Source organism: Hyperolius riggenbachi, chromosome 4, assembly GCF_040937935.1.
Source record: "Hyperolius riggenbachi isolate aHypRig1 chromosome 4, aHypRig1.pri, whole genome shotgun sequence".
Taxonomy (NCBI): domain Eukaryota; kingdom Metazoa; phylum Chordata; class Amphibia; order Anura; family Hyperoliidae; genus Hyperolius; species Hyperolius riggenbachi.
Window position 1 is genome coordinate 153,711,291 of NC_090649.1, and position 12,489 is coordinate 153,723,779.

At 41.7% G+C, this 12,489-nt stretch overlaps 1 protein-coding gene across 1 annotated transcript in view; it reads right to left on the reverse strand.

Moving 5' to 3' along the window:
- Positions 1 to 5,781: 5,781 nt before the first annotated feature.
- The window catches only part of IRS1 (insulin receptor substrate 1), a 54,979-nt gene continuing 48,271 nt past the window's right edge, over positions 5,782 to 12,489 (reverse strand). The window contains exon 2 of the mRNA XM_068280794.1: positions 5,782 to 6,854. Within this exon, the coding sequence (XP_068136895.1) occupies positions 6,850 to 6,854 (5 nt within the window). The 3' untranslated portion in view covers positions 5,782 to 6,849. The remainder of the gene's footprint in view (positions 6,855 to 12,489) is intronic.

Genomic DNA, 12,489 nt, shown 5'->3' on the forward strand with positions numbered 1-12,489 from the left:
ATCAGTTACAGAATTACACTATGGAAGCTTTGTGCTTTCTTTTCAGATATTGATCACTGTGGAGTGCGCACTGGTATCTTTATAGACTGTATTTTACCCTGGAACCTTATCTACGTGCGAACCCACTATCAATTGCGGATACCGGACTCTATGCGGTTGGCGCAGTATACCTGAATGTCTAAAGCTGTATTAGACTGGACAAAATACAGTGGGTTGCAAAAGTATTCGGCCCCCTTGAAGTTTTCCACATTTTGTCATATTACTGCCACAAACATGAATCAATTTTAGTGTAATTCCACATGAAAGACCAACACAAAGTGGTGTACACGTGAGAAGTGGAACAAAAATCATACATGATTCCAAACATTTTTTACAAATAAATAACTGCAAAGTGGTGTGTGCATAATTATTCAGCCCCCTTTGATCTGAGTGCAGTCAATTGCCTGTAGACATTGCCTGATGAGTGCTAATGACTAAATAGAGTGCACCTGTGTTTAATCTAATGTCAGTACAAATACAGCTGCTCTGTGAGGGCATCTGAGGTTGTCTAAGAGAATATTGGGAGCAACAAAACCGTGAAGTCCAAAGAACACACAAGACAGGTCAGGGATCAAGTTATTGAGAAATTTAAAGCAGGCTTAGGCTACAAAAAGATTTCCAAAGCTTTGAACATCCCACGGAGCACTGTTCAAGCGATCATTTAGAAATGGAAGGAGTATGGCACAACTGTAAACATACCAAGACAAGGCCATCCACCTAAACTCACAGGTCGAACAAGGAGAGCGCTGATCAGAAATGCAGTCAAGAGGCCCATGGTGACTCTGGACGAGCTGCAAAGATCTACAGCTCCCAATATTCTCTTAGACAACCTCAGATGCCCTCACAGAGTCTGGAAACCTTCAAACGTACTCTGAAAACACACCTGTTCAGAAAAGCCTATAATTTGCTATAGGCAGCACTGAAGGCACACTGGCTCACCCACTAATCCTGGTGTTTCCTTCCCCTTTGTTTCCTCCCCACTACCCTCTAGATTGTAAGCTCGCAAGGGCAGGGACCTCCTCCTAGTGTTTCTCATACTGCTGTAATTTTAACATATATATATGTACCAACTACATATTAACTATGTATGTATCTGTATTTATTCTATTCAATGTCATGACTGTACAGTGTCTTGTATTTCTTATGTATATTTGTTCCCCATTATTTGTTTGTACTATGTACAGCGCTACGGAAGATGTTGGCGCTATATAAATAAAAAATAATAATAATAATAAGCTCAGGTGGGAGACTCTGTCCACAGGACAACTATTAGTCATGCACTATACACAGTTGGCCTTTAGGGAAGAGTGGCAAGAAGAAAGGCATTGTTAACAGAAAGCATAAGAAGTCCCGTTTGCAGTTTGCCACAAGCCATGTGGGGGACACAGCAACCATGTGGAAGAAGGTGCTCTGGTCAGATGAGACCAAAATGGAACTTTTTGGCCAAAATGCAAAACGCTATGTGGCGGAAAACTAACACTGCACATCACTCTGAACACACCATCCCCACTGTCAAATGTGGTGGTGGCAACATCATGCTCGGGGGGTGCATCTCTTCAGCAGGGACAGGGAAGCTGGTCAGAGTTGATGGGAAGATGGATGGAGCCAAATACAGGGCAAACTTGGAAGAAAACCTCTTGGAGACTGCAAAAGACTTGAGACTGGGGCGGAGGTTCACCTTCCAGTAGGACAATGACCCTAAACATAAAGCCAGGGCAACAATGGAATGGTTTAAAACAAAACATATCTATGTGTTAGAATGGCCCAGTCAAAGTCCAGATCTAAATCCAATCGAGAATCTGTGGCAAGATCTGAAAACTGCTGTTCACAAATGCTGTCCATCTAATCTGACTGAGCTGGAGCTCTTTTGCAAAGAAGAATGGGCAAGGATTTCAGTCTCTAGATGTGCAAAGCTGGTAGAGACATACCCTAAAAGACTGGGAGCTGTAATTGCAGCAAAAGGTGGTTCTACAAAGTATTGACTCGGGGCCGAATAATTACACACACCCCACTTTGCAGTTATTTATTTGTAAAAAATGTTTGGAATGATGTATGATTTTCGATCTACTTCTTACATGTACACCACTTTGTTTTGGTCTTTCACGTGGAATTCCAATAAAATTGATGCATGTTTGTGGCAGTAATGTGACAAAATGTGGAAAACTTCAAGGGGGCCGAATACTTTTGCAACCCACTGTAGTTGCCATTGCAGTACTCCATTGCAGCTCTCATCTTGTCTCCTCTGGGTGCAGCTGGTGGGAAGGTAATACAGTATGATCAGGGGCCCACTGTGGCAGACTGGATCAGACCAATCAATGCAATTCTCCCATTCCATGAGGCCATCTACCAGCGGAGATTCTAAATATCATCTGCTATATCTGGATACAATCACAACACACCTGAACCCTTCTCCACTTTATCTACTGTTGTTCTACTAGCATTAAGCTTTACTTTTAGAGCCTCCTCTGTATTAGACTCAGTGATTGGGTGGCCTGGCAAGGGCCAGGGGTCCTGATAGGACATAGCATGTCTCTTATTGGTGTAACCCCCCTTGCATAGATTTTATCTTGCATATGCCCTGCTGCATACAGCTATAATTTATCTCCAAGCTTTACCTCATCTCAAATATGGTGTGATCATGTGATGCTTTAATAGAAAGACTATATGCCAGACCAGTCTTCATTTCTTAGTATTCTTACATTTCAGCAGAAAACATGGCAGAAAATGAAGGCAAAAATGGGTGATGAGGGCAGTGCAAAGGCAATTGCATGTTTTCTGTGTTTCTCTGCCTATATTTCTGGCTGGACCTCTGCTGCTCTGGAATACAGGTTAGTGAGCTCACACAGATGGGCTAGCCGCACATAAGAGGTGAGTAAGATAGAAATGAAATAATGGCTGTTTCCATGCTGGCATGAATTAAAGGACCCTTGAAGCCAGAAGGATATGGAGGCTGGCATATTTATTTCCCTTTAACCTCCTTAGCGGTAACCCTGTGCTGGACCGGAGGATTCCTCAGGCCCTGCTGGGCCGATTTGCATAATTTTTTTCTTCAAACACGCAGCTAGCACTTTGCTAGCTGCGTGTTTGGTCTGATCGCCGCCGCCCACTGCCGATATCCGCCGTGATACAGCCCCCCCCCCCGCATACCCCTTGCGCACCCTGGCCAATCGGCGCCAGGCTGCGCTATGGGGTGGATCGGGACTCCGTGACGTCACAACGTCGGCGACGTTGATGACGTCACTCCGTTCGTCGCCATGGCGACGGAGGAAGCCCTCAAGGAAATCCCGTTCAGAACGGGATTTCCTTATGGGCAAGCGGCGCCGGCGGCGATCAGTGAGTACGGGGGGGACGCCGCAGGGAGGGGGGAAGCATGTAGCTAGCGCTAGGCTAGCTACATGCTAAAAGGTAAAAAAAAAAAAAAAAAAGGTTAAAAAAAAAAAAAAAAAGGTGACACCCCCCCCCCCGCCGCCGCACAAATCATACCGCCAATTCTCCCTCTAGATTGTAAACCTTTAGGCATGGTCCTCCTCCTTTTGTGTCCTACCTGATCATGCACCTCCATTACTGTGAACCCATGCTATGCATCTGAGTGAACCTAACTTGCCTAATCTCCATGCTCCCATCCAGTGACTAAGCATTACCTTGTACTCATACTGTGCTGCATGATCTGGTCTTTCTTGTATTCCTGTATTGTCATTTTGCTGTATGTCACCCCTAAATATTGTCTGCAACCTAAACTAATGCCCAGCGCTGCGCAATATGTTAGCGCTTTATAAATACAATAAATAATAAAATAAATAAATAATTGCACTGTGTCACGCTATGTCATATGTTTTTATTTGCACTGTTTATTGCTGTGTGTACCACAAATAATTCGGGGTGTGGCACCTGTCATGCTTGGCGAATAAAGAGGTTTCTGATGCCAGCTGTACGAGGTGAACGGCTGGTGTCTTATGTACACATACACTACTGCGTTATCTGTTTAGTCATGGCCAAGCTTTAAAGGGGAACTGAAGATAGAGGTATATGGAGGCTGCCATGTTTATTTCCTTTTAAGCAATACCAGTTGCCTGGCAGCCCTGCTGATCCTCTGCCTCTAATACTATTAGCCATAGCCCCTGAACAAGCATGCAGCAGATCAGGTGTTTCAGACTTTAAAGTCAGATCTGACAAGACTAGCTGCATGCTTGTTTTTGGCGTTATTCAGTTACTACTGCAGAGAAATAGACCAGCAGGGCTGCCAGGCAACTGATATTGATTAAAAGGAAATAAATATGGCAGCCTCCGTATACTGTACCTTTTACTTCAGTTCCCCTTTAAAATGTCAAAACCGAAAACATGTTCTATTGTCATTTGAAGGCATATTTACACTTAACTGAAGCAAATTGATAGAATTGTTGTTTTGCAGTAGGGCACTCTGTCTCAGCATGACTGCTCGATATCCATGCAACCAGTCACTATGCTCGATTGGTGTCATGTGAAGGTCCAAGTGGGTATGATAAGTCCTAAACCTAGATGTTCAGAAATGAGTAAATGCAGATCAAAATCTGTGGATGAGGGACTTCATGTTATAGACACTGCCTGTGCCTTATGGTGTGCCACAGACTAAAAGATTAAAAAAAATATTCAGAGACATTTAAAAAGCGCTGCCCGTGGAAGAGGGTGTTAACTTTACCCATGCCACCACCTGGATCTGATGCGCTCCACGCCACTTCTCTGCTTCTTCTTGCAACCTGGACAGAGGAAGTGTGGGAGTGACTTGGAATGCAAGTGGAGCACATTGGATCCAGGTGGCGGCATGGGTAAGTTATCCTCCCCTCACGGACAGCGCTGGCCAATTTCGATTGCGGGTAGCTAGGTTATCCTAGTTACTCGGTATGAACAGTTCTACTGAGTAGTTCAGAACTGCTTTGCATCTCTTACTGGCTTCTATCACCAATTTTCATAGGTAACTGTATGTGCAGCCTTCTCTTCCTCCCAGGTGACAATCTTCATTGTGGCTAACACTGCATCTCCATTGTGCACCTATGCACTCCATCGTGGCTAGCACTCTTCTTATAGTAGCTCCCATTCACTAATGCCAGACAACACAAGTATCACCTAATGTTAGTTTATGTGAAGTCAGGCTGCAAGTAGGAAAGCTGCAATTCCAGCAGATAACCAAGAATTGTGCCTGGGAGAGGAAAAAGGCTGCACACGCCACTGCCTAATGAAGGCGGGGATGGGCTGTCTGTAAAGATGTGTACAGTAACTGCCACACAAAACAATGGTTAATGGTCACTTTACACCTCAATTAGGGGAATGATCACCTTTACAGGCATGCTGCCCTTCCTTCCATGGTGAGATAAGGGGGAAAGGACAGCAGGAGCTGCTCTGCAGAAGGGACAACAGTAGCCCAGCCATAAGGGTTGGTCATTAATGATTTAACCTGGCAGGATCACCACAAATGCTGTGGGTCAAATATGCTCATGGAGATTCTTGCCCAAGACCGTGACAAAGACGCCTCTCCACCAAAATCTAGAGCCAGTATGCAGAGCAGTGGTCAACTAGTCAGCACTAATCCTACAGTTTTATTTATTATCATTATTTTGCATTTCTGTAGGATTGTAAAGTCCCCCTCACACAGTAGTATGAATTTCATGCTCTTATCACTCCAGCTAACACCAAAACGCATTCCCAGAATATATTTCCCATCAACATTAGGTGAAATAATGGTAAATTACAACACTTGTCAGAAAGAGAGAAATTAAACAGTATCTAGTTTATTACATATAGAAAGATTTTCCAGAATTTACAACCACATTGCTCATTCCAGGGAGTTTTCATTTTTAAGAGTTCAGCCAAGTTCCACTTTTGTCTTTTTTAATTTTTTTCATTTTTTAAAACTTTTTTTTTTAATTTTTTTAATATACTATATACATCGGAAGACTTGATTTCATATTATTTTTTCTTTAACCTGTGCAATGAAAAAGGTCGGTCATTTTGTTTTCCAAACCTGTATTGTGTGTAACAGGGCCCCCAGGTGGACAACCCTTTTAGTGATCACTGCAGACCTATCTGGTACAGGAGGAGTTAAAGCACAACACTGCCAGAAGTGCATAACTGAAGTATTCTTATTCTTTACCTTCATATTACAACCATTTTATTAAATAAGACTGAAAATAAGAAGCCCTAGTAATCTAGGACCCCATTTTCTTCTTACCTTAGAAAGAACAGTACCCTACCCTTAAAATTTTATTAGCCTTATTTAGCAATTACCCAAAGTCTGTTTACAACAGAATACCTCAAAGTCTCACATAAAAAAATGGGCTCCAGCAGGAGGGGAAAAAATAATAATAAAAGTACATGTATAAATCAAAAACCTATGTTAAATATTTAATTCTCACCAACCATTAACAGTTTTTTTTCCGAAACTTAATAATTTACACCAATGATTTGAAATACAGTTTTTTTTTTTCTTGTAAATTTCAGCAGCAACTTAAAGAGTTGTGAACGATGTGCGGGTTAAGCAAGTCCTTGCGCACCACAGGGTGGTGCTGGGAGTACCAGGTCAATGAGGGGGACTCCAACGATGAAGTAGAGCAGACTGTCTCTGTCGTCACAGTGCTATTTGCTTGGCACAACAGGGAAGGTGCAGTTCAGTCAGCTGACTCCTGAGGTTCGCGTGTATAGTAAACAAAGTGAAGTGGATGCAGCGTACCATCTATTGAAGAGGAGGATGTGAGGTCCTAGTTGTAATGTGTGAAGGCTACTCAGAGTCCATAATCCCTTGAGATTGAAAGGGTGATTTGCTGAGGTTGTGGAGGTTGTTTATTCTAGAAAGAAAACAAAAAGATACAGTTAGATATGCAAGCATACATAATGCAGACCTGAACTCAGAACTTAATATCTGCTCTAAAAGATAAGCAACAGCATAATAACCTTTTAAAGAAAAACATTTCTTTTCAGCTGATACAAATCCTGCAATACATCTGCAGTATGTTCCTTCCTGCTTTCATGGAAGCAGACATATTGTTAACATCCTGTGTTTTCCAATTAGCTCTCTACCATGGCAGCCAGCTGACACAGCTGATGGATCAAATTAGGCACACAAAAAAAGACTAAACTCTCAAAATACATACAGGGTGGATTTCTCTTAGTTTTCCTGCTGTCCTGTGAAAGAGATCAGGTCCACTTTAAATGTACACAAATTAATATTGCACGCAAAAGTCTACTCCAAAGCTGCACAATAATTTTGGGCCAAAGATATACTGTAGTTTCTCCACACAAAACTATTTGATAACAAATGTATAAAGTTCCCACATCAACAGTAAGCATATCAAATCAACACAAAATCAACAGTAAGCATACGCTGCATATGCCACAACAGCTTCTGCCAGTCAGTTAAAAGTAAAACTATGTAAACCCCTGTATATAAAAAGGAGGAAGGACAGAAATTGTGAAAAATGTTATTACTATATTATTAATGTCTACCCCAAAAGTTGCTGATGTTTGTTTTATGCCCCGGCAAGATATTACTCTCACCCTACCCCAGTGAGCTATTCACCTCACTACCTCCACATGCAAGATATACCCCGCTTCCCCCATGTCTCATCACTCTACTCTTCAATTTCCCCACCCCAATTAGATTATCCTCTCATAACCTGAGGGGGCGTTTCCCTCACTTTGATTTGGTAGTAGCAAATGACCAATAAAAGAAACAAAAGAAAGATGAAAAATGCACCCCCCCAAAAAAATGTAAGCACCCTACAACACAAAGCGTGCAAGAAAAAACATTCCTGTGCGTTTCCTATGCAATTTCTCAAAGTCTCAATTGTATTGACTGGGGCAGAAACACCATCGAAAACAAAATAATGTAGCAGGCAGCGCACTTGCCAAGATGGCAGAGAATGGCATCATACTAGCAAAGTGCCACACCAGCACCTTAACGATCAGCTAACGTAGCATTTTCTGAAAAGCAGATCGAAACATATGCAGGATAAACAGGCCCTCAAAATTGAATTATAAAAATAAAAAAAATTCCCAAAATTGCAATAATCTGTAATAAACATTTGCATGTGGGTTAAAAAAAATCGATTTTATTCTCCAGGCTAAAACAAAACAAGCAGAGGTGATAAAATGAAGACATGGCAATGTGTCTGCATATCGCAGTTGTGTAAAATAGTATGAATGACTTTGCGTCCCTAAGTGACGGCTGCTCAGCCTTGAGTAACAGCAGCGCAACCTCTGCATCTTGCACTGCCTGGAATTTACTGAAGTAATGCTTAAACGCTTCATTACAGCTTTGTCACAGGCTTCAGCAACAATAGATGAAGAGACTGGGAAAGCTAAAAACCTTGCTTAGCTCACAGTCTGGACTCGCCATTGTTTCTCATCAACAGTCAGTATTTCCTTAACAACCTATATAACAGCGCTCAACACAAGCGGCTCAGAGCAGGGGATCTCGGGCTACAGTGAGCTCAGCGTAGGATCATTTAATGTCACTGACATCACTGCTGGCAGCTTCAGAACAGGGAAAACCTGTGTTTAATCTATTTCCTACTTACCGCCAGCATTAGCTGGAGTCCCCGATAATACAGCTTTGTGGTTGGGGCTGCACATTTTTGCTCGATTACTCAATCCTTCCTGGCAAGTAGAACATGTAACTGAAGGCTGCGACGGGGTACATTTTTTGCAGCGGTGTATGTTTAACATATGCTCTGAGGTGCTTTAAGGAGACTGAACCTTTTTTTCCCCCTTCAGTTTTATCACAAAACCAGGGATAACTGTAAGCATTCTGCTGAGAAATGACAAACTGCTCTACGATTACAACAGCGTAACAATTTTTGCAGTTTTAGGATATCCTTACAATGCCTTTCACGTTAAGGGCCTGTACATACTATCGGTTTTGCACTGCGATTTAAAACCACATACAATTTTAATCGCAAAGCCTTCATGAAAATAAATCACATTGCACCACTGTGTACAGGTCATCACGATTTTCATGATTTTTCAAAATACCTTGCAATTAAAAAACGCGAATGCATGCAATTTTAAAAACACAGTGCAACACCCTAAGAGCCCTTTTCGACTGCCCACGCTGTAATATGAAAATCACACTGAATGCAATTTCCCAGCACTAGGGAAATCACAGGGGCACAATGATTATCCTCCCACAGCAGCGATTGGGCGGGATGCAATTTTTACAGACGCAATCACACTGCTTGTTGCAGTTTTCCTACATTGGCGTTTATGTTGAAAAACCCGTAGCAAGCGTCGTACTATAAGATTTTCTTGCTATCCACCTATGCGGCTTGTAGCCCTGCCCTCATCCACCACAAATCACAATCACGCCTTACATAAATACAATCACGCAAAAGACTCATGCCACAATGCATGGGAAATCGCATTTAAAAAAAGCTGGTCGTGATTAGAAACACAGCGGGTTTGTGAACCTGATATGCAATTAGAAAAAGTTCTAACATACAGCCAGTGTTGATAGCCCTCGGACCGGGGTAGGTGTATTTTTTAACTTCATATGAGCAACAAATTACTCCCGTAATGCGTAACTTCAGGATGGGAAAATCTTATAGTCTTCCTTTTGATAGCTTTCTTAAGTAGGTGAGGATTTTTTGTTTCTATTTAGCCCTCTACAAACATCTTGGCAGTTCTTAGGGAATATATATCTACTGGCTGGATGTTGCACTGGTTAAGGGCTCTGCCTGTGACACAGGAGACCAGGGTTTGAATATCATCTCTTCCTGTTCAGTAAGCCAGTTCCCATTTAGTAGGACATCTTGGGCAAGACTCCCTAACACTGCTACTGTCTACTGTAGTCCCTAGTGGCTGCAGCTCTGGTGCTTTGAATCCGTCTTGTCTAAGGTATGTTTTATTAATTCTTAAAACATAACTATATTTGAGATTAAATGGAAAAGGGTCATATAGAGTTCTTGTGAACTACACATAGCAGTAATGGAGTCTCGCATTTCATCAGCAATAGAACACAGGTAACCTTAAAACAAAGCAATGCCTAGGTCTGTAGTTAGAGGTTTCCACAACTAACCAAATCCGTACACTCGCACATAAAATCTGTTTTGCAGCTATGTCCGTAATTCAGAGAAAGAACTAATGAGGCCGAGAAAAGACGTCATGTCTGGTTTCATCTAACCATCTTTAGAAGTCTTGGAAAAGTGATCATTAAACTTACGTTTCCATATGTGGAAGACTTGTTCTGGGCATTGCCTAATAATTTAGCCATTACTGCACTCAAAGGCTTGCAGAACGGCAGACTGTCAAATGTGCACAATTAGAATTTTAGTCAGCCTATCAGACAATAAAACCCTAGAAAAGGCTTTCCAGGGGAAAAAAAGGGAAAAGGGGAAAGTCTAAAATGGCTTCATTAACACTGGCAATGCTAAACAAATCTGTGTATCTATTTACCAATTTGGAAAAATAGCTCATTTTATGATGTTTATAATTACGGTACTCCCAGGAAGCAGGATACAACTAATAACTTATAACTGGCTACACTAAAGGATAAGAAGCACCTACAACCAAGCAGAGATTAATCACGTCAGATCAGCGTTTTCCAAGAGGTGGTGCAACAGGCCCAGTGTGGATACAGTATGTAAGTAGGTCTCTGTGTTGTCACATACAAAGTGATCCTGTATAGTAGGTGGGGATTTGGCAAAGCAGCAATTAGGTTTTGCTCACATCTAAAGTCAAAATTGCTGACGGCATCGATTTTCGATTTTTTTTTTAGCATTTTTTCCCCCTCCCGGCGCTCCACTGCCTGCTACGATTTTGTAAGCGCAGAGCGATTCTATTTTGTCACTTCCTGACGTCAGTCAGGAATTGAACTCTTTGACCTGGAAAAGAATAAAAACAATGTATTTATTCTTAAAAATGCGAACACAATCGCAGCATAAAGCGATTTTGTGCGCGTTTAGCGCTTTTCTTATACCTTCCATTAGAGCAAATTCACCCCAAAAATGGTACAGGGAAAGCGGACGAAACGCGCAGATATGAACCTTCTCATAGAGAATCATTGCACAAGTGTTTTGTAGGCGATTTTGAAAATCGCCTGCGCTTGAAAAAAGGCCAAAAATGCCCTAGATGGGAGTGAGCTCTTACTCTATACGAGCCATCACTGAGACCTACAGGGGAATTAAACACAACGCATTTGCTTCTCTTTGGTCCTGTTTCCAACAACTGTAGACAAGTGTCAGCTGAGTGTAATACAAGAAGCATGTATGCTTGCACACATTAATGAATTCTTTTAAACCTTCTTGCTTCTCAAAGAAAAGATTTTAATGGAATCCTGTACCCTTAGATATATGAAAGTCTGAAGGTAGACATTTCTAATTCTCCCAAAAAAGAGACTTTCTACACGGTTTAGAGACAGAAAAATGGTGTTAAAGGTCAGCCAATGGCAGTCTCCATATTTCACTGTGGTTATGCCTTCGCTCAGCTTGTAAAAGAAGTAAGGATGGTTCTAATGGAGCGGAACTCTTATGGTGGCCATACATGGTACAATTTTTCATTTTTTTTCGATTAGATAATTTAGTTCGATTATTCCGTTAGCTCAAATATAAAAATTTTTCCAGCATGTCCGATCAGATTTTTCTCAAAAAAACGGGATAATCGTTCGAATTTCTTGATAAGAAAAAAAAATATTTTCAACTTTCATTCGATCGTTTAGATCGAAAAAACGGGATAATCAAACGTTTTTATTGTATCGTGTACGGCCACCATTAAGTTGCCAGACTTGATTACTTTGATTAAATGTGCTAGCGATCTACTAACCCCAACACATCTAGCTACCAAACTTGTAATTAACAATGGACAATTTTTCAATTGAAAGAGTGATCTGGATCGGTGGTAAACATCTATCAAGTGGCCGAGGATAAGAGTCTCAGGGGATCAGCAGACACGTGGTGTTATAGTACATGAAGTGGTACAAACCTAGTGGTGACAGCAGTCTTACTGGATTCCCCATCACATTTTTGTGGAAATAGGATAACGATAGAGTAAAGCAACATGGTACATTGATTACCACTAATTGGCTGAATTCAAAAAGCGATCAACCACTAGCAATTTGAGAACCAGGTCTCAACATTTTATCATTTATTTTCACACGGAATAACTATTTTCAGAAGGAAGTGCAAAACAGAAGTTTGCCTTCTTAAAGCAAAAGGCTTCTGTCTTAAGAAGGCAAACGTCTGTTTTGTATAGCATTTTAGTAAGGAGGCTTTTTGGTCTCTTTCAGCCCCTTACACACTCCTGGAGTTCTGGTTCACGATAAGCTTGCTGGGCTTGGTAACTTAAAGAAAATCTGTAACGAAAAAAACTCCCCTAGAGGGTACTCACCTCGGGTAGGGGAAGCCTCCGGATCCTATTGAGGCTTCCCCCATCCTTATCGATCCCACGCGGCGGCGACGTAAATATTTATCTTTTGGCTTCAGCGCAGGA